Source organism: Zootoca vivipara, chromosome 1, assembly GCF_963506605.1.
Source record: "Zootoca vivipara chromosome 1, rZooViv1.1, whole genome shotgun sequence".
Classification (NCBI taxonomy): Eukaryota; Metazoa; Chordata; class Lepidosauria; order Squamata; family Lacertidae; genus Zootoca; species Zootoca vivipara.
The window spans coordinates 40,909,652-40,931,558 of record NC_083276.1 but is presented as its reverse complement, the minus strand read 5'-3'; the positions used below and the strand labels follow the sequence as shown (position 1 = coordinate 40,931,558).

At 42.4% G+C, this 21,907-nt stretch overlaps 2 protein-coding genes across 3 annotated transcripts in view; one reads left to right on the top strand and one right to left on the bottom strand.

Moving 5' to 3' along the window:
• Positions 1 to 6,540: 6,540 nt before the first annotated feature.
• SRP14 (signal recognition particle 14) lies at positions 6,541 to 10,081 on the top strand. The gene is made up of 5 exons (XM_035110922.2): positions 6,541 to 6,678; positions 7,227 to 7,299; positions 8,665 to 8,777; positions 9,454 to 9,486; positions 9,695 to 10,081. Exons 1-5 carry the CDS (start codon positions 6,655 to 6,657, stop codon positions 9,782 to 9,784), a joined length of 333 nt encoding a protein of 110 aa, XP_034966813.1. The 5' UTR covers positions 6,541 to 6,654; the 3' UTR covers positions 9,785 to 10,081.
• A 650-nt stretch (positions 10,082 to 10,731) lies between these two features.
• Positions 10,732 to 21,907, bottom strand: part of EIF2AK4 (eukaryotic translation initiation factor 2 alpha kinase 4) — a 40,618-nt gene continuing 29,442 nt past the window's right edge. For both annotated transcript variants that reach the window (XM_035110899.2, XM_035110909.2), the window contains exons 26-39: positions 20,769 to 20,885; positions 19,938 to 20,003; positions 18,881 to 19,051; positions 18,255 to 18,389; positions 18,065 to 18,172; positions 17,399 to 17,527; positions 16,731 to 16,817; positions 16,390 to 16,502; positions 15,496 to 15,554; positions 14,907 to 15,004; positions 13,418 to 13,483; positions 13,065 to 13,109; positions 12,596 to 12,714; positions 10,732 to 11,983 (exon numbers count right to left, since the gene is read on the bottom strand). In XM_035110899.2, coding sequence (XP_034966790.2) covers positions 11,926 to 11,983; positions 12,596 to 12,714; positions 13,065 to 13,109; positions 13,418 to 13,483; positions 14,907 to 15,004; positions 15,496 to 15,554; positions 16,390 to 16,502; positions 16,731 to 16,817; positions 17,399 to 17,527; positions 18,065 to 18,172; positions 18,255 to 18,389; positions 18,881 to 19,051; positions 19,938 to 20,003; positions 20,769 to 20,885 — 1,371 coding nt within the window. In that variant the 3' untranslated portion in view covers positions 10,732 to 11,925. The remainder of the gene's footprint in view (positions 11,984 to 12,595; positions 12,715 to 13,064; positions 13,110 to 13,417; positions 13,484 to 14,906; positions 15,005 to 15,495; positions 15,555 to 16,389; positions 16,503 to 16,730; positions 16,818 to 17,398; positions 17,528 to 18,064; positions 18,173 to 18,254; positions 18,390 to 18,880; positions 19,052 to 19,937; positions 20,004 to 20,768; positions 20,886 to 21,907) is intronic.

The window sequence follows — 21,907 nt, the reverse complement described above, 5'->3', positions numbered from 1 at the left end:
ATGCTGCGAGCAACAAGAAGTTAAAGGAATGTGCAGGCCCATTAGACAACATGAAAGGCAGGTTAATAACTGATGGGGGGTGGGGGAAGAGCATGAAAGTGCTCGGCGCCTTCTTTCCTCCAGATCATTTCAAAATTACAATCAGCTGTTCCATACATTTGACACTAATAACAAAACAGTAAGGCATTTCCAATAGGGGAAGTACCCATCAAATATACAGGGAAACAACATCTATGATTCAATTTGTGGCGGCATGATGAACGGAGATAGTTTAAGAGGCACTGCTTCTCCCCTTTGAGATCTCAGGCAACACAGGTGAAGTCCACAAGAACTGGAGAAGAGTGGAGAGGTTAGCAATTATTAAGGAAAAAAATGTCAGAAGTATCCTAGAAATTGCAAACCACCAAACCTTGATTTCTAGGATGGGTAAATTAATAGAATTAATAGCAACTAGGGCAACAGACTGCATAAATCCACTTTACTTGTGGGAATCTAAAGTTCTGGTCTGGCTTAAATCCCTTCCACAGAATAGTGGCCATTCAGAGACAACTGTAATCAAGAACGAAAGGAACAAATGGTTTTGAGATGACTAAGCCAGATGCATTGGATGAAGTGGCCTGTAGACCACAGGTTTGTGGCATACTGAATTTGTCAGCCTTTTAAAGTGCTACAGGACGCTTTCGTTGTTTTTGAAATGCAGGTACATAGGGTTGCCAGACTCAATAGAGGACAGGACTTCTGTGCCTTTAATTGCTTGGAAATTAAACAAAGGGTCTGCTGGTTTCTCTTTAAGGTTTCCAGACTCAAAAGAGAGCAGGGCAATTAAAGGCACAGAAGTCCTGTCCTCTATTGAGTCTGGCAACCCTACAGGTACGATATCAAGGAGGCACCATATGGAGATCTGGATCACAGGAGCCATGATGAACAGGGCAAATAGGGATAATGGATGCCACCTCCTGTTGGGCTCAAGCCTAAAATGCCTGCAGACAGCAACCAATCAGGGGGTCCGCAGAGCATTCTGTGGTAGGGAGGCATTGAAATTCAAGATGAAACTCTGGTTCAAGACAGGGCCCAATCAAAACAAAATGCAGGCACCTGTCTTATTACACAGGAAGTTAAAGTAAGCAAAGGGAAGTGAGCAGGTTGCAATGTTCATGTTTACATGAATGTGTTCATGTTTGCAGAGCTTAGAAAGTGTTCTTGGGCATTCCTGGGCAAGGCCATGGAGTTAAAGCCAGCAACCTTGCATATGAGTCATGCTGCCCTCAGCCCGGCCTTTTTTCTTCCCTTCTCATGTCACTTTAACCTGATTCCCAATCAGTTCGGAGAGCTCACCAGGAACATTTGATTTTCTCTGCACCTTCCCAGCAGAATGTTCTCATTCCATAATGATGCAACACCGTCTCAGTTTCTGATGGGTGTTCCATAAAACACAACAATGCTTTTTGAAAGGGAGCCAAGAGCCAGCAGGACTGTTTGTGATGATGTTGGGGTTCTTAAAGCGGCTGCTTCTTTAAAAAGAAAAGAAATGACATTTACAGCCTTTTGTTCCACTCCTTTAGATTCCAGTGACTTAATTGTAGGTTACCTAATTCTGTTAAGTAGAAATGATTCACACTCTCTGTGGGTCAGGTGTTGAAGAAGAGCCTGTATCTCCCCCTGCAGTCATTTTTGGGTGCCTGTTTTGTAAATATTTGAAGATATATGCTCAGCAGTAGCTGGTAAGGGGTTCAGAAAATAATAGAGGGAAGGGAGCAAACTACCCACATTCCTGTACTTCTTTGTTCAGTGCTGAGACACCTCTTTGTGTTATTGAAAAACCAGTTGTTATGATCCTGGGTTCAAATCCTCCTTTATCAGGGAATGAGATCAAGAACTCTGAGTTGGGGTGAATTGCATGCAGGGTCCCACCCAGGGCTTTTTTTGGGGGGGCACACAGGGGTATGCATACCCCTAAATATTTTATGAATCTTTGTACTTTTGTCCATTTACTGTATTTATTTCCCCCCGATTTGAACTATAAAACGGTGGTTTTCTTGAGTCAAAATGAGAGTACCCCCAAACATCCCCCCCACCAGAAAAAAGCACAGGTCTCACCTAGAAGCATGTCAGCAATATGAGCCCAAGGTACCAGTGCCCCTCTGACCCAAGGATGTTGCCTTGCCATCCTGACCCAGAGGACTCCATCACCGAAGGCCCAGCACAACCTCTGCTCCATCAAAATTAAAGACTGCTGGAGTAGGATGTGCTCCCTTTAAAGTGGCTCCTTTCAGTAAAAGCAGAATTCATGATTGAGACTGAACTGCTACTCTTGCATAAGGCTCAGTCTAAGGCTGACTGTTGCTGAAGCAGGAGCAGGGTGTTGCTCTCAGTTTGAATCTGTGCAACAGGGTGAGCTCCCATTGCTTTGTCCCAGCTCCTGCCAACCTAGCAGTTCAAAAGCATACCAGTGTGAGTGGATAAATAGGTGCTGTGGTGGCGGCTATTTAGACTGGCTCCCTCGGTCTGAAAGCGGAAATGAGAGCTGCACCGCATAGTTGAATTTGACTGGACTTAACTGTCCAGAGGTCCTTTACCTCTTTTTTTACTACAGGATGAAACCTGCATAAAGGCAGGCTACCAGCCTGAGCTGTGGATGGGTCAGTCTGGCATCGTAACATTTTAAACCCAAACTTACTTGCAGATTTACACTGTATTTTGCCCCGGCGGCAAAACTAATTAGTATGCACTTCCACCAAAATATCAAGTCAGGAAGTGTCCTAACTGGCATATCTCAGAAGTGATTGTGTCCTGACTTTGCTCTTACCCCATTCAGTTTGTTCATAATACTGTAAAGTCTTGCTACAGCATTCTTGTGCTCACAGGTCAAGGAGCCTTGCTCAGATGAATGAAGGACTGCAAACCATTCCTTATTATTAACTCATCTGCCATACAGTATTCTACAGTATTCAAGCAAGCCCATTAGGATATTTAATGCATCACATTATGGTCTGCACAAAATTCAGTTTTTACATGGCACCCTATGCATGCCTATTCAGACATAAGCCTGGCTGAGCTGTTCAATATGGCTTCCTTCCAGCACTGCAGTTACAGAGCAATCCCATGGAGTCAAGGGCACCCACAGGAATTTTGGAGGGTGGGAGGGAAATGAAATTAAATATATAAACATACGCAAATCACATCAGAGAACAGGTCCAGCATTTATGTTAAATCTGGTGATCGAGTTGTGGGGTAGATCAGGCCTCTGAGAAATTTATATTCCAGGTTTCCACCCAAGGCAAGTCTAAAAAAGAATCTAGTACTGTATAAACACTGACAATTGGGAAACACTGGCCTGCGAGCGCTTCAGTTGGAGAAGAGCCTTTACCAAAGGAGTCATGATGGGCTTTGAAGACACTCAAACTCAGGACAAAACGGAGAAATGAGCTAAGAAGAAGGCACGCTTGGCAAACCCTCACCTTGATCAACTCCCACCCAGAAACATATGTCCTCACTGTGGATCCAGAATTGGCCTCCACAGTCTCCTAAGGACACATCATTAAGACTGTGCTCATGGAAGACAATCTTAATCGGCTACGAGTGATCACCAAAGAAGAAGGGTGTGGATCTGATGTTCATCCTCTAGTACAGGCATCCCCAAACTTCAGCCCTCCAGATGTTTTGGATTACAATTCCCATCATCCCTGACCACTGGTCCTCGTAGCTAGGGTTCATGGGAGTTGTAGGCCAAAACATCTGGAGGTCCGCAGTTTGGGGATGCCTGCTCTAGTAGACCTGGCATCCAGACAATATCTTTCCACTCATTACTAAAACTCGTGTTATTTTCCTTGCTCCCTTCATACTAACAAGCCGTTAACTAATTGCTTTGTTGCTGCAGTCAACTTCACAGACTCTCCCTGCTGTTAAAGGCACAAGAGCCCTGCCCAGAAAAAGAGTTGGCATTCCTCCTTTAAGACTAGGAGGAGAATGGGCCCCAGACCCCACTTGGAAACCATAACGTACAACAGCTCTTTCCCCAACTTCACACTCACTATGAAAAGAAAAAGGACAATGAAGTGATGGTAATAATTAACACAATGTGGGTGAGGTCTTTACGTAGCTCACAAACCAACAGCATCATTAAGTTAACATAACATTGTCAGAATGGCTGTAGGTAATATTATATTGCAATTCCAGAAGTATTTGTGGCACACTGTGTGTCATTGGAAAAGCCATTCTATAAAATGTGATCTCAGATAAAAACATCTTTCTACTTTGAATGCTCTGCTTAGATAGCCATCAAAGATGATGGATGCTTGCTATTATGCCTTCTGGGTAGTGTGGTATTAAGTATTTTAGCGTAAGTTAAAGACCAGATATAAATGCTCTTACACATCAGGACAGAGAGGATTAACTTTAGTTTCTTTATGCGGTCACAGTGCCTCCTACTGCTTTTGACAGCAAAATGCAAGCATATTTTGATACAAGGGTCAGTCAGTCAGAAAGGAGTTGATTGAGTTCTTATGATGTTTTAGAAAAATTAAAACAGGAACATTTTTGCAAGCCATGCCCATAGCTGAAAATTTCCTGGACACAGCTGGAATATGACAGGGTCCGGATGAAAATTGCTGAAACGTCCACTATATTTTTTTTTTTGAACTTTGCCATTCAACAACTTTTGTGTCTGGGTTTTCACTTTTTGAAATCTTAGGCAATTCTAAGATATGCAGTATTTATTTTATTTGTATACCGCCCTATGCCCATAGATCTCAGAGTAGTTCATAACATAACATTACAATAGAAACACACACATATATAATAGTAATAAATTAAATAAGACATTCTGCCGAATGTGCAGCCATCAGGTGTAGTTCCACCCTGTCTCCGTCCATTTCCTTCTACAAGGGGAGGGAATGGCTGGAAAATCTCCCAAGAAGATTTTCCGGCATTTCGAAGGACAGACCTAGAAAACATTATGCTTCTCATACCGAGTTTTTTGAAACCGAAGGAATGCGCTTGACCGTCAGTCTACTATCCAGAGATGACTTTGGAGAAGGTGCTGCACTTTCTCAGTGCCGGATTTCTGTATAAGCTAAACAAGCTATAGCATAGGGTCCCACTCTCTTGGGCCCCCCAAAAAAATTTAAAGGAAAAAAACCTGGATGTACCTTTCCAAAATATAAGATAAACAAAACAAAACAAAACCTACATACAGCGGCAACACTATTTTGTGTTGTGTAGGCTCCTATGATGTAAGTAATGGGCCCCGCCTGCTCCCTAAAATATCACTGGTTTGCTCATTTCTTTATATAGGGTGCCTACATTCTGCATGTGCAAATGGCTTTAGACACCTATTAGGTCCATGAATTACCATATAGCATATACAAAATAAAAAAAAATTCCTTCCAGTAGCACCTTAGAGACCAACTAAGTTTGTAATTAAGCTTTTCTGTGCATGCACACTTCTTCAGATACAAGGGCGTACCCACCATGCGGCAAGTTAGGGCAGCTGCCCTACTCTAGAAGCAGGGCTGGTGGGCAGAGGCGGAGCACAGCCCGGCGGAGCGCGAGTTCGCCATTCCCGCCGCACCGCGCCGCACCCTCCCTCCAGCTCCCCGGCGCGCCCTCAGGCAAGGCCAAGCGCGGCGGGGAACCAGGGAGCGCGGCGCGGTGGGCGGGAACGCCGAACTCGCGCTCCGCTGGGCTGGGCTCCGCCTCCGCCCACCAGCCCTGCTGCTAGGGAGGGGCACAGCCCGGCGGAGCGCGAGTTCGCCGTTCCCGCCCGCCGCGCTGCGCCCTCCCTCCAGCTCCCCGTCGCGCCCTCTGGCAAGGCCAAGCGCGGCGGGGAACCAGAGAGCGCGGCGCGGCGGGCAGGAACGCTGAACTCGCGCTCCGCTGGGCTGGGCTCCGCCTCCGCCTACCAGCCCTGCTGCTAGGGAGGGGCACAGCCCGGCGGAGCGCGAGTTCGCCGTTCCCGCCCGCCGCGCTGCGCCCTCCCTCCAGCTCCCCGTCGCGCCCTCTGGCAAGGCCAAGCGCGGCGGGGAACCAGAGAGCGCGGCGCGGCGGGCGGGAACGCTGAACTCGCGCTCCGCTGGGCTGGGCTCCGCCTCCGCCTACCAGCCCTGCTGCTAGGGAGGGGCACAGCCCGGCAGAGCGCGAGTTCGCCGTTCCCGCCCACTTTGTGGCCCCTCCCCTTCCGTGCCTTGGCCCCTCCCCTTGCCCCCCCCCTAGTTTTGATCCTGGGTACGCCCATGTTCAGATACCTGAAGATAGCATATATTCAACACAAAAACCCCGCGACATTTTGTTGTTGACATAGGACAGCTGGACATATAAAGGGCCCCATTACCTTCAGTAGCTTAGGGCCTCATCAAACCTAAATCCGGCCCTGACCTTCCCTTAAGGAGCCTATAAATAACAGGTTCGCAGGTCGCTCCGTTTGAAATCCCTGCTTGTTCCTCCAGAGCCAAATCGGACGGCGGAGCAGTACCGCCTGCAGCCAAGCGGGGGCAGCAGCTAGCCAGATGGGGGGAGGGGTCCCCTCTAGGCGCACGGAGCGCTGCGTCCTTCGTGGCGGCGAGAAGCACTTCCGTTTCCGGGCCGCTCCTTCGCTCCGTGGGATTGTGACGGGGCTCTTGCAGGCGCCGAGCGAGCGAGCGACCAAAGGAGCCGGCTATGGTGCTGCTGGAGAGCGAGCAGGTGCCGCAGCATCGCGTTTTCCTGGGTCCCTTGGCCCGCCTCTGTGGAGTTGGGGGCCGGGTAGGCAGACGTGCCCGAGCCAGGATGGGTCCACCCGCTTCCTGTGCTTGGCCGCCTCATAGGGGGCGGATGGTGGCGTGGCACTTCCTTAACTTGGCGGTGCCTCCCGTGAGGATTCCGGTGCGGAGATCCTGGCTCGCTTTAATGAACCCCAGAGTTGCGTTACCCTCGCTTAGTTAAACCAAGATCCATTCATATTTCAGGCGTATCGCCCCTAGTTTGTTAAACGAAGACCAGCCAGGATTCCCACCTTTTGGGGGCTGTTTTTTTTTGGGGGGGGAGGGATTTATCAGCCCTGATAAATTACTGCTTTGTGAAGGTGGGGATAGAGACCCGAAAATGCAGGCATTGCAATCGGATGGCGTCACTGGAAACTGCAATAGGGGAAAAAATCAGGGTTATTTCCCAGCTCTTCATTGTGTTAAGAATTCCATAAACGTCATTCATCCGCGATTGTTCTTAATCAGAAACGGGTTTCTCGTTTGCAGTTTCTGACGGAGCTTACAAGATTGTTTCAAAAATGTAGGAGCACAGGCAGCGTCTATATAACGTTAAAGAAATGTAAGTATTATGTTAACTATTTCAGCAGTTGCGAATGATGAATATGCCTGTATATTTGCCTAGTACTTGTTTTTCAATATCACCCCTTAAAAAAAAGTGTCTTGAGCCAATTTGTACTGCAGAAGTGTGCATGCACACGAAAGCTCATACCTATGACAAACTTAGTTGGTCTCTAAGATGTGACTGGAAGGAATTCTTTTATTTTTTGTTTGTACTGCAGTTGTTACCGGTAACATAAATGAAGTAACGCTGAAATGGGCATGTATGAGAACTGAAAAATGTGTGGTTAATCAAAGAAAACCCATATCCGTAGCTCTCAGCATCTTTAATACATGCTTTATTTTTGCTAGATTGAGGAAATTCTAAAGGAGGGACTGGGAGGTGCAGAGCAGTGAGTACACTGTCACATCCTAGGTCCTGCCAACTCCCGTTAGCCAAGAAAGGAGGGAGGGAGCAGGTGGCACAGCTGATCAGGTCCCTAATGTACGGTAGATTCAAAGTCTCCAGTGCTCCAACCAAAACAACCTGTTCTGAGTTTTTGTAGACTGCCCTCAGCAGGAAAACTGCCTGCAGAAGTGCCCTGCAGTTTAGGCATCCACTACAGTAGAGCTCCCACCCTAAGTGCTGGTCTCTGCCAGCCAAGCCTAGAAAGTAGCAGCCACACTTTTCCTCTATAGCCTGCTCCATCCCAGATTTAGGAGCAGAGAACAGTAAATGGAATGGGGGTTTAAAATTGATGAGATCCCTTTTTAGCTAAGCACAGTAAATACTAAATCTCAACTCTCAACTGTTTGCACATTGGAGCCCCAAAGCCAAGCCAAATAAAATCTTTAAAGGCTTTAAAAAAAAAAGCATTCTGGCCTAAGCAACCTTATTTTGGGGGACAGGGGGAAAGTTTCCCAAGAAATAACTAAGGGGTTGCTGTGGAGTTGATGAAAGAATTAAGGTGGCAGTAGTGATCTTTTAGAGCAGTCTGTTGCTGCCACATCTGAGCGGATTCCTACCCTCCACTCCATGCCTATGCCTGAATCATAAAAACTAGGCTAGGTTGGTCATACTTCCCCTTGTTCCCCAGTGTTTGCTTTTAAGCCAGATATTTGAGGCACTCTTAGTGGGATTGGGGGATGAGATGACTATTTGTTTGCATCTCACGGTAGCCATTATACACTTAAAAAAAACCACATACACATTTGTGTCCAATTTAAACATAGCAAAGCTATTGTTTCTCAGCTTCCACATTCAGAATTCTCCTAATCTTTGACGCAAACTTCAAAGCTGTAAAAGTACAAACCTGCATTTCAGCGTTATTTTGCCCCCATTGGATGTTGTATAAGTATATATCTTTAATGTTTGTGTTTAATATAGATGATGGTCGGACAAGACCCATCCCACGAAAGGGCCATATTGAGGGCTTTGAACCTGTAGACAACAAATGTCTTCTTAGAGCAACAGATGGGAAGAAAAAGATAAGCACAGTGGTAGGTACTAGGTAGGCTTCACTCAAGTTGGGTCCTAACATGACTGAGGATAAATGGAAATTTCTTTTTAGTGTGGGCAAGAAATTACTTGCTAATTGTCACGAATTAGATTTTGTTTAATCAACCTTATTATAAGTGTTTATATGTAGATTCAGTACGTTAATCTTAGAGACTATAGGGTTCCACTGTCATAAGGATTAAAGTGCAATTCCTAAACATCTTAATTCCATTGGCAAGGAGAGTCACAAAATTAGAGTCCTTTGTTTGCTAGGTTACCTGGAAACAAAAGAACTACAGCAAAACACAATAAATAGGAATGCCATTTGCTTGCAACATTGATTAGTGCAATTCTTTCCAATGCACTGCACACATAATTATCAAGAGAGAGAGCATTCAGTGGATGGCAATTTAAAATTTGAGACTTGCTTTAAAAATTCATTTGGGAAGTCCTTTTTCAACTCCATAGCCTTTCAAGTTACTACCTGAAGCTTTTTTGAGAAGCAATTGTCTCCATTTCCCCAAAACTCAATACATGGCATTAAACCACAAAGATGCTCTAACCCTTATTAGAATTTGATTTATTCAGCTGAAAGTGGTGGTCACTGGGATTAGTTCTTGAAGAGGTTGTTGACATTTTATCTTGTAATTTTTAAAATAACGACTATTTTTTTTATAGGTGAGTTCAAAGGAAGTCAACAAATTCCAGATGGTAAGTGTATACCTGATTCACTTCCATTTCAGAACATTTTATGGATTAACTTCAAATTAGAAAATCAATAAATGAAGTGCCGCACTCTGAGAAAGATGTGCACTTCTAACTACAATATTTTAATTCTGCAAATGACTTGCTACTGTTTGTAATCCTTCTATGGAATTTGAATGCATTTTCTGAAATGTTGTGATTGTTTTGGTTGCAGGCTTATTCAAATTTGCTCAGAGCTAACATGGACGGTTTAAAGAAAAAAGACAAGAAAAGCAAAAATAAGAAAAGCAAAGCAACACAGTGACAATACAGAATGTTTCTACCCCTACAGTGGATCTGAATTTTGGCATGTAAACAGTTTTTTCTTCATGCTGTTACTTAACTTTTGACCTTACTTCTGGCGGATAACCAGAATCTAGACTTCTTAAATTGAAAACACTCTTTGGTTTGTGATATGTGGGGTAGAACCACAATACATATATTGTAGATGATGTTGGATATTGTATCTGCTCTGAGTTGTTGGTCTGAGTGGGTGGTTGTTGGGGAGAACCCATCTTTTGGGCGAAATAGTACAAAAATAAAGGATTAATATTTGAAATCATCTTATACTGAAACTTTCTGTCTGCCTTTAAGACTGATCAAATGAGGCCTAGTGTACAGCAAAAGTTGTAATAGAAATGAAACTAGATAAAAAATTGCATTGGTGTTAACAGCTTCAAGGTTTTTTTATGATTGGAGTTAAGTTGGAGGTGAATACCTTTGTGAGCCACAAGAATTTGCCATGGAATTGTGCTGCAATTTGCATTGAAAACTTGACTTTAAATAGTTTGTGACTCATGTTCTAAATCACTTTTTAGTATGCTTGTGTTTAACATTTTTCAGTATTTGTGCTGCAGTGACAGATACTTTTACATTTACAGATACTCCTGTGCAGCATGGTGCAAGTGTTACGTCAGTCAGATTTATTTTGCTGCTTAATTGTGGCGTGGCAAGTAAGATTTAGATTGTGCATTGCTGGAATGATCTTCAGGTGGTAATAGTAGAATATTAACTTAGCCAGTGCTGCTTGCTTTTAAAGAGGAACAATGAATCCAAATTTAAGACATAAGGAATAGTAAAGCTTACTTTCTTCAATTAGATCAGGGATGTCCAACAGGTCAGTCATGATCTACCTGTCGATTGTGGGGTGTTGCTCAACAACTTTGCTGAAGCCTCCCCAAAAGAAGCTCAACAAATGTGGGTGTTCCTTCCCCACCCCAAAAAAAGAAGTTGAACAACTTTTGGTGGTCTTCCTCCCCCAAAAAAGTTCAACAACTTTGATTATTGATCAATCCAATGGTTAGATCACTGCCAGGGTTTTTATAGTGGGAGTAGATCGCTGTCTCTTGGGAGTTGGACATCCCTGAATTAGATGAAACTATTAGCAGGAGTCATTCTTAAGAACATGTACATAATGCAAGAGAAGCTGTACTGAACTATCTTGATTCTAAATTCTCATATAGAAAGTACATTCCATTACAGTCAGTATTATGGGTTTCTAATTGTGCTTACACATAGGTTGGATGTGTAGAGGAAACGTAATAGGAAACCTACATTGTACTTGAGACTGAGATGAACTTGGATCAGAGTTGTTAGTATGACTCTTCTTTCAGCAAGCTAGAACTCTATTACTTAGCAGTCCTTATGGTGTCAATTGGGCAGTTAACCTGCAGTCCTCCAGATGTTGGATTCCAAACCTCATGGCCAACCTCAAAGGAATACTCTAAATGTTACCTTCTTTGTCAGCCCTGATTTAACCCCAATGAATACTCCCATTTACAGTAGTTTGCCAACAGAAAATGGGACAGACACAGCTTAGAGGGCAGGTTCCTTATTGGGCTGTATAGGAAATTTGTGGGGAAATGGGAATTGGTGGTCTCTGCTGTTTGCTCACTGCAGCAATTGAGGGCCACACTCTTCACCCTTCAAGTTCAGTAGTGGCAAGTAGAAAGCAATTTAAATCCTAATAAGGGGGAAGGGTTTTCTGCCACTATAGATTGCAGCCGTGTCCTCTTGATGAATGAGAAGACTCCTTCAGACAAGGAGATTGAGATTCTAAGGCTTGGTGCTATGGATACTAAAACTCTTGTTTAAGTCACTAGTTGAATCTTCCACCCACTGCTTTGCTTGAAATAATGACAGCAATACAGCAAGATACTCAAACAGGACTTTATAAAAAAAAGGGCTACTGTACAATACATTCTGGAAAGATTTACAGCTTTAAAGGAGATACAGGAAGTATGGCACAGGAGCTAAATCCTTAAGCTAAATCCTTAATACTTCAAAAGTTGTCCCGACATAGTCCCCGTAACAAGTGTGTGCAAAACATTTCTTCACATTAGCGTGATTGGAAGCATGTATTGGTTCCAAGTAGTACTCCAGTTCATTCTCTTTGAACATTGGGTACTAAAATATAATTTTGTAATAGTCATCTCTGTAGGTGTAGAGGATGAGCACAGGCACTCTGCAAGAAAGAAAAAAGGCAGAAGATTTAAAGTATTACTCCCAGTCATTTAGAATATTCCATAGTTTGGATAATCCACTCTTACAAGAGAAAGTAGATGCCTTAATTTCAGTGGCTGACAAACACTCCATTCCTTCAAATACTGACCACAGGGTATTGAATGAATTATGTTCACATGCAGCAGCCACTCCTATGGATGAAGGTTCTACGCTGCACTTTTATTTCCTCCCTGTCAAATCATCATACTGGCGTGGGGTATAAGGGAAGAGGAAGTCCTGATGCTAATGTGATGACTTTGTTGGGATACAGCCCAATGGTTAGTTGCTTAACAAGCCAAGCAACTGTTGTTTGTTGTAAACCAGGATTCCTGGTTCACACAAAACAGTAAGCTGGGATTTTTTGAAGCCATAAGTAAACTGTAGAAGTTCTCTTTCTGGTCATGCGGCAGGGAGGAATAGGAGAGGCCCCAGTGAACTGAATGAGCCTTTATCTGACTATCCCTATCAGTGTGGCATATTGCCTGACCCTTAATGAAATTTGCAAAATGACTTGTAGGTTTCCATATGAGAATTCCACACCATCTAATCATGCTTACAAGTACTGTATGCTTACCTTTTTTTCATTTTAATATTGTGGATTTCATCGCAAATCAGTTCAATGTATCTTTGTTTCGGCAATCGTGACATCAGCTGTTTGACAGTTGAATAGAAGGTTTGTTCATCTGCATCACACTGAGAAGAGGAAATAATAATTAACTGGCAAATATTTTATTGTGGAGTAGGAATGGCGTGTAATATGCTGAGCGCCTAATATGTTGGTATGATATGATAGTGTGCACTGTGATGAGAATATCAGCTTGATTGTTGATATTAGTTCTTCCCGCAGTGTAGCGTATACAAAAGTACAGGTCTGGGTTGAGGGGACAGTTATACATAACCTTTCTGTAGATGTTTGGCTTTAAGTGGGCATAAATTCTACAGCAGGAAATATTGCTTTCCTTGCTGTACCTGACAAGTAGGCCTATTTAAATTAGCATGGGCTTTCGTTAAGAACTAGACAGAGTCATAGGTTTTTTTTTTACCTCTAATGATAAAAAGTGCATTATAGATTCCTTTGGAAGATCCACCTGCAGGAAAAACAAAAATTAAATCCATGTAAGTTTGGAATATGTATGAAAAGCAACTTGCATTTGAGTTGATCCATATAAACATTTTAAACTTCTCAAATCTTTCATCTAAATTTTAAATTCTAAAGACGGCATAGTCTTGGAAACAAAGTTAAAATTAAATTGGAAAGGGGATATGGGAATAATAACTTGAACACTTTGTTCCTCTGTTTTCTATTTTTTATTGCATTTATATCTCATCTTTTTCTCCCAAGGAGCTCAAGGTGGCATGCATTTAATCATTTAATTCCTACTACAAAGTTACTTACTGCTAAAATTTCAACTTCACTTTTCTGTTGCAGAGTAGCAATGCAGGTCTGGAGTTTGGTTTGTACCTGAAAATTACATATGGTTTTAGCGATGCACATACAGACAAAGCTGATGATTCCTTTTCATATCAAAACAAAAACGAGCAATCCTATTGAACTGTATACTCTTAAAGCCAAGTCTCTCTCATTGCACTGTGCTACATGTTACAGTGTTTTCACAGAAGACCCAGGTGGCGCTGTGGGTTAAACCACAGAGTCTAGGGCTTGCTGATCAGAAGGTCGGCGGTTCGAATCCCTGCAACGGGGTGAGTTCCCGTTGCTCGGTCCCAGCTCCTGCCCACCTAGCAGTTCAAAAGCACATCAAAGTGCAAGTAGATAAATAGGGACCGCTCCGGCGGGAAGGTAAACGGCGTTTCCGTGCGCTGCTCTGGTTCGCCAGAAGCAGCTTTGTCATGCTGGCCACATGACCCGGAAGCTGTCTGCGGAAAAACGCCGGCTCCCTCGGCCTATAGAGCGAGATGAGCGCCGCAACCCCAGAGTCGGACACAACTGGACCTGATGGTCAGGGGCCCCTTTACCTTTACATGTTACAGTGTTTTCACAGAAGAATCAAAATGAAAATCCACATGCATATCAAACATCCAACAACCAGGTGTGCAGGGGGCTTAACTGCATATCCACTTGCACATCCAGCCAATTCTACAAATTTAATTGTTTAAAGTATTCAAAGGGCAGGGTATAAATGTGTGTGAATATTATTGACTCTGTCCTGAAGGCATCAAAAAGCCTTCCAAACAACTCCACTAGGATGGTGAGCGGCAATGGGAATTGCACGCCTCTCAGAATCATGGATATTTTGATGCACACATGCCTCTATGTTTATTCTTCAAAACAATTTAAAAGCAAAAAAGATTCAACGGACTTAAGTTGTCAGTATTGCTTCTTGATCACATTCGCTGGTTGGAAATAATGTGAAGCACCTTGCTGGCAACCTATTTTGCAACAGAATGACCCTGAACAGACACCACAATCCAAGATGGAGTTCAGTATGCTTAAGCCTGCTGAAATGATGAGGCTTGTATGTGCATTTGGTTTCCATGTAGATGGTCTTGGGTTTAATCCCTGGCATCTCCAGGCAGCGCTGGGAAATGTTCATGTCTGAAACTGGAGAGTCGCTGCTAGTAAATGTAGACGAGAGATGGGGAACCTCTGCCCCTGCAGATGTTGCTATACTCCAGCTCCTGCCAGCCCCACAGAGCATGGTCGATTGTCAAGAATGATGGGAACTGGAGTCTCATCACCTTTTGGAAGTCATATCCTGGTATAAACAGAACTGAGCCTGATTTGACTTGTGACGGTCTGATTTGGGGCAAAACAGCTTCCTATCTTCTTTTCTGTGTCCCTGACACATATGCCATTTGGGGCGAGACCTCACTGCTACAGAAACATCGTGATGTAGCTACTAAAAGGAGAGCTGCATTCATGATACCTGAACTTCATAGCGCCGCCTGGCACTTGCAGACAACTTCTCTGATGGTACAATGCAGACATTTGGTACCACTACAGTTCCATGTGGCTCAGACACACCTAAGATGATTCAAAATATTTAGTTAGAAACACCTCTCATACACATGCACACTTAAAAGAGGCAAAAAAGGTATATAACAAGTCTTCATGTGTTATGTCCTTGAAAGCATTTTTAATGCTAGCCTGCACTGAACTATTGTAGTTTCTTGAAAAGCTGAATGCACACATAAACAACTAGGTTTCACTATTAGATGAGACTTCGTATCTGCCCTTCAGCAAGAGGTCCCAGGGTGGTTACAACAATTTATATATACAATATTAAAATCTGTGAAAACAAATTGCAGTAGAAAGAGCAGGGTGGGTCCTGAAAGATATAATTTAGGTGCCAAAGAACTGCATTTTCCACAGAACAACTTGCTAAAATATAAAACTGGTTATGTTCGATATACAATTAATGTGCAGCTTCTGTTGTAATGTATGTGATCTGTCCAATGAACACTACTAAATATCTAGTCTAACTGTTAGTATATACCTATGTATAAAGTACATACCTGAAGTACTAGAAAATGATCCTTTTAGATTTGGTGTTGGCTGATTATCAGAAATTTCCCTAAAACAAAAACAGCAAAGAGGTTGCTCAAAACATTTGGTGGTATGAACTGCAATATCACATAAAAGTAAGACATTCTGAACAATGAAACATTCCTTCCCTCAGGTTTTCTGGCTGGAAAGGGTTAGGACACAGTGGGGGTGTCTGTCAGCAGCAATTAGCTTCACTGGTGGAGGGGGTGTCTCCTACTACACCTCTGAATAGGTCTGCAGGCGAAGCTCTCCTACTGGAAGTTCTTTTGGTGGTGGTAAGGCCCCAAATGGGGCATTCAAGGGGGTGACAGGCAGTCTTTGATCCCCTGGATCTCTAGATTCATGAGAGATGTCTGATGACTGCCTAGCCTCGCAACACCTGGGATAGAGGGAGAAACCAATGGCTCTGGAAGTGGCAGTTCAGACGATTGCCAATTTAGGTAATAAATCAAAAGGTGATGCGATAAATTGTTATGTTGTTCAACATATGACAACTTCTGTATTTTACTCCAAACAATATGCACTTATTTATCCTGAGCTGTTTGCAAAATCAACCAGGAAGCCTGCTCTTCAAAGAGCTGCACCTGAGCCTAACAACACTGCTGGAAGGATTATGCCTGACTGTCTAAAACACACACAAACATATATAATCAAAATGTGGTATTTGTTGCCTTGTGAAATTTTGAAATGATTTTGCATTTGATTGTTATTGTAACAGTGTACTGATTTTCATTTTTGTTCTGCTGTGAGCCACCTTGGAACACATTTATATGGAAAAGTGGCATACAAATTTTTACTAGTCCTCCTCCTCCTGCTATTGTAATTAGTGTTTATTTCCCCAAGTTACTATGCATTATAGCTACCTGTTGCTTCTTTCGTCACAGAATTTGGTCCTCAGTTTCTGAGCCAGATGATCTACAAGATCAGATTCCAAAATCCTTTTCTCTGTCTGCCTTTCCTTCTCAAATGATTTCACCTACGAAAATGCAAAATAGGTGTTTGATTCCCCTTTGTATTACTCCCATCAAGACACTGACCAGACTCGGACCTCCTTGAAGCATCACCAGCAAGGTGGCTGCATTATGTGCCCTCAGACAACGCTGTGCAAAAGAGCACTGCAACATTTGGGAGTGTGAGCAAACAGGGCAGGAACAACAGGCGAAGAAAAGCCGAAGGGGAAAGGTGCAACCCAGGCACTTTTTACCTTTACATGATTTCCTTCTTTATCAGAGACGAGGGCCACGTAGGTGATCCCGGAACACCTGCAATATTCCTGCAGTTCCTCCTGGGACTAAAACAAACACAAATTACACAAAAAATAAAGATTAGATTTCACACCACTGAATGTTTTCTGGAAAGACACACAGAAAGACAGTGTGGCTGATGAGAATGATGCACTGATGAGAGGCGGGTTCAAATCCCTCCCCACGAAGCTTGCTTGGGGCCAGTCGCTGTCATTCAGCCTGATCTACTTCACAGAGTTGCAGTGGGGCTAAGGGCAGGGCGGAGAGGAAGGATAACTGCACCCCACTCTTAGTTCTCAAGGAAGAATGGAAATATTTTTTAAAATAGTAATAAATATAATCCATACCAGGCAAAAGTATCAGGTTCTCTCTGCTTGGACAATCTTTAGGAGGAGTGCTCATACAAGATATGTTGTTGAGCTTTATGAGGTTTCAACAATTTTAAAGTGAGAGGCAAGGGGTGGGATTCAACTAAACTCTTGTACGGATGGAACGGGTTACACAACAGGAGTCACACCCTGCAACATCCCCAAATCTGTTCCGGGGGGACAGAACAAATCAAGGGGGGGGGGAGTTGCAGCTGGAACTTGTTGAGTGCTATGATGAATATATTAGATAGGCGATTTACCTGGGACCAGTCATACATGATTTCAGCTGCTATTCCTGCAGTCCAGAGCTTCTGAACAATATTGAGAGCTCTTGCCATTGATGTTTGGCCAACACTAACGACTAACAGGTCGCAAGAGCTCACTGTAATCTGGAAGAAAAGGAAAGGGGGGGGGAGGACCAAATGGTTAGAATCCTTGAGGAACTGCCTCACCACTGTTTTTGAAACGATTAAGTCAGAATGGCAGTGAAGTTTGCTTTTGATAGAGATAAAGCAGTCGTAGCTGCTAAATAACAGTTGTATTCTTGGTTAATAATCATAATTATTTGGACATCTTGGAAGGTGCACAGGCTGGGGGCAAACAACAGTTTGGAGAAGCCGACAGAGACTTTTTGGAAACAAAGAGTTTAACTGTTTTTTCCTCCAAATAAAAAGTTTACATGCATTTCTACATTACACAGTTGGAAGCATCCAGGTATTAGTTCCACCCTCACCATTTGCATGACCCCAATTACAGCAATGAAAATCTTAAGTGAAACAAGCATTGCCAGTCTTAAGATTATTTGCTATATTTTCATGTAACTGATAATGTTTGAGAGAGATCAACACTTCTACAGCTTTGTTATTCTTTACTGAGTTTACATTTAAATGATTTTAAAAATGTAATGCAGAGGAATGCAAACGTACAGGCTCTTCCATACTCAAAACTGCTGAGCTTATTCTGTCTATAGCTATGCTGACTCCAACTGCCAAAGGAACTGGACCAACTGCTTGTGGGCCTCTAAACTGTGGAATCTGAGAAGACAAAAAGCAGAGGTATACTAGAAAAGTATCAATCATAGCTTAAATTTATAAGCATAAATTAATAAGCACTCACCAAATGATCGTATCTTCCCCCAGCAGCGAGAATGTCAGTAACTATCCTATGTCTGCGTTTAATATATGCAATAAACTGAAATATAATTCCATTGTGTTGCTGTATTTTATAAACCAGCCCCAAATTTATGGATACCTGCAAGATAAAATGTTGCGTTTATGTCGTCATCTTAGACTTAAGGCAACTGCAGTAAGCAGAATTGGTACAAATGTTCAAATTAACAAGCATGTAAAGTTATTTCAGGTACTAAAATGAGAATTAAAATTCCCTAAGGAAGGCAGTGGTGATCCTAAACAGCATCTATCCCCTCCTGCCTGGTTTTTCATAGGGTGGGATGTGCAAGAGCTATTGTTATCCATCTGTCTCAAGCTTATCCTCTGCACTGGTGTACAACTGGTCATTTTCAATTAAGACCTAAGTAAACTCCTGCCCCCTTTAAAGTAAAAGCCCCTCCAATACTACATATTGTAAATTTTTTACATGTTGCGCACTTTAGGTGACTAGCTTCAGTAGGTGTTTTCTTTATGGCAATTAAATCCGAGAGATCTGTTACGATTAATCAGTGGCCTGACACAAAAGAAATACCGTTCTAACCCATTTATTTGACTTTTTTAACTCTTACAAACCTGAATTTTTATGCCAAGTTTCTTTAGCAGACCCACTGTTTCCTCAAGCTCTTTCATGCCGAGTTTCACCAGCGAGGTGGCCCCCGTCTTTTGCTTCAATATCGTGTTTAACAATGGCATCAGATCTTGCAACTCCCCTTTCTGTTCAATGAATTTGTACAGTTGAACAAGCTGAAAGGCAAGAGATGGGTATCAATAAAGCACACATGTAAGAATTGCTATGTGCTGGTTGGAACTAAAGGCACAAGAGCAGAAAGCCCCATCAGCAAGACAAACTGGCAAACAAAGCAGCTGTTTTAAAATGGGACTATGTGACTTCTAAATGGAGCTGCAGCCAGTATTCTGGACCAACATTTTGTACCAGTTGAAGTTTCTGCATCACCTTCAAGGGCAGCACCATCTAGAGTGTGTTGCAACAACCTAATCTGGAAGTTACCAGAGCATGGAGTACAATGGACAAGTCATCTCCACCCCAAAGTAGCCAAAGCTGGTGAATCAGCTTGAGCTGGAAACAGGCACTCCTGAACTTCCAGTGACCATGCTGGAGCATACCTGCTTTTCATGATTCAGCTTCCAATTTACTGACCTACTTCCAGCTCACTGCTGCCTCTGAGCACTAACCTTGCACCTTGGTGCTCTCTCCTGATTTAGAATGTAAAATGAGTGTGATCTGTGCATTGGCAACAATTCCCAGTGGTTTCAGTATGTTTAAATATTGTCTGTTTCCAATAGAGAAATCTCAGCTAGGTTAAGTATAAAATACATGCAGGTCAAAGACAACCAATGTAAAAGACTGCAGTATTGGCAGTGAGTAGCTATGTCTTGCCTGTTATAAATGGGAAGAAGGAGACTATAAAAAGAAAGGTTAAGTAAAATGCTCATTGAAGTATTTGCACGCTCTCTTGAACCTTCATAGTACTATCAAAGAAAACTGAACATGTTGCTTTTAATTTTTAACCACTCTGAGAATCTCTCAGGGCTCAAGAGTGGGGTATAAATGTATCTGTACATCAAAAATAACACACACACATAACCAAGGCCTTTTCATATTACTTACACTGTTTGATGACAGAGAAATGTTGCAGAACTTGGCTTCCACTTCTCTTTTAGTTAATTTTTCAGTCTGCAGCAAAATAAATGATCAACATACAAGCTGTTTGATATTCTCTTATTTCTAGTTTGGGGGTGACTTAAAACAGAATTTGTGTTTTTTAAAACCAAGCAGTGCTTAAATTTTATGAAATAAAATAAAAATGTGACATTTAAATTTCTGTCCTGTCACCCATAAAATGCTCAACATTTATATGCAGATTATTATTAAACTTTATTTATGTGTCTCCTTATATTGGAAGGTCTCAAGGAAACTTACATAGAAAATGAAGAAATATTTAAAAACCATACACCAATTATAACTAAACGTGATCGCACTAAACATCCCCCAAATACATATTTCCCACAAATGATCACTGTGACAGAACATTTTGTTGTATTTGCAAATAAAAAAATACAAGAAACAGTTAAAAATAATCCACTGTAAACAAGTGGTACAGTGACAATAAAGTATTTCTAATAAGCATCCACACCAGTATCTTCAGGGTTCCTGAACCAGCAAGTGATGTGTGTACAAATCTCCTTTGCTGAATCACGGCAAGCAGAGCTAGTGCATCACAGCCTAAAGGCAGTTGGGGACATTTGATCCAATGTTCACTTTAATGTTACTTCCCTGCTACATGAACCCATTGTCTTTTCCTCCTCTCTGTGATCCTGGTGAACACCTACTCTTCCTTTTCCCTCTGGTCCCTCCTTCAAAACTTGCTGCAATGATTTATGCAGCTTGTCTGCAACCAATAAAGGAGCCTTGTGGTTACTGAACACATAAATGACTTACCACAGCATCGTACAGAATGATGTAAACTTGATTGAGTTTATCTTCAGGTATCCCGCAATGCAGGAGGATAGCTTTCAGTAAGGCAGTGTGATTCAAGAAGATGCTATAGTTTCTTTCCTAATAAAGAGCAAAGTTTGGTGTTTATGCCCATTACCTTTTTAATGATAGACAAATTTGAGTTTCCTTAATTCAGGGGAAAAAGTTCACTAATCATTCGATCTCCTATAGCATTGTGTCTTGCACATCAGAACTTAGGTGTACTTCAAACTTGGAAGAACTCGTTTGAAACTGCAGTTAAGCCGTGTTAGCTGTGTACAGCTTGAAAACAGCGGTCAGGATCCAATGAACCATGAAACTTGTTCTGTGAGTCTAAGCAGGCTTAGGGACAGAAGCGTTCTCCCTCTGCCCTGGAACTACAAAAAGTGGTTTTTGAAATGGGGTAGAGTTTGGAACAGCTTGGAATATGGTATTGTGGTGTGAAGAGAGTGTGTCAGAAAACATCAAAAACTCTGTTCAGCTAATGCAACTTCACTGCATAAATCTAATCAGTTCTTGGCATCCTAACCAGTTATTCAAATTTGGTATTTAATATATAAATATTTTAGAATCATTAACATTTAAGCTTCAATAAAAATGAAGGCTATGTTTATGCGATGATGGATTGTGGCTACTGTGTTCTCGGCGTGATTATCCAGTAATCTTAGCTGGTACAAGTCCCCTGCAGTTTCATAACATCTGCTTCTCCTCTGCAAATTTTTTCTTAAAATGTTTTGAGATTTTCCAAGGGAAAGTATGTAAAAAATCTTTGGAAAAATCCAACATTTTCTCATTAATGTCTTGCTTACAGATATTAAACACATACAATCCTTGATTAGAAGTCTGGCAAAGATATGTTACAGTTGGGTAGAGAGGGAAGAAAAACTAAACTGCATAAAATTTTGAAAGACTTCTGTAAGGCAAGCTATAAAATGGACCAATTTCATTCCTACTCTGCTATTTATACAATGCCCTAACATTAAGAGCAGGCATCCCCAAACTGCGGCCCTCCAGATGTTTTGGGCTACAACTCCCATGGCCCCTAGCTAACGGGACCAGTGGTCGGGGAAGATGGGAATTGTAGTCCAAAACATCTGGAGGGC

What these genes read in the sequence shown, in the direction of transcription:
- SRP14 (XM_035110922.2), top strand. Translation starts at nt 6,655, where the DNA reads ATGGTGCTGCTGGAGAGCGAGCAG. An exon ending in TGCTGCTGGAGAGCGAGCAG is followed by an intron (nt 6,679 to 7,226) that starts GTGCCGCAGCAT and finishes TCTCGTTTGCAG; the next exon opens with TTTCTGACGGAGCTTACAAG. An exon ending in AAGTCAACAAATTCCAGATG is followed by an intron (nt 9,487 to 9,694) that starts GTAAGTGTATAC and finishes TTTTGGTTGCAG; the next exon opens with GCTTATTCAAATTTGCTCAG.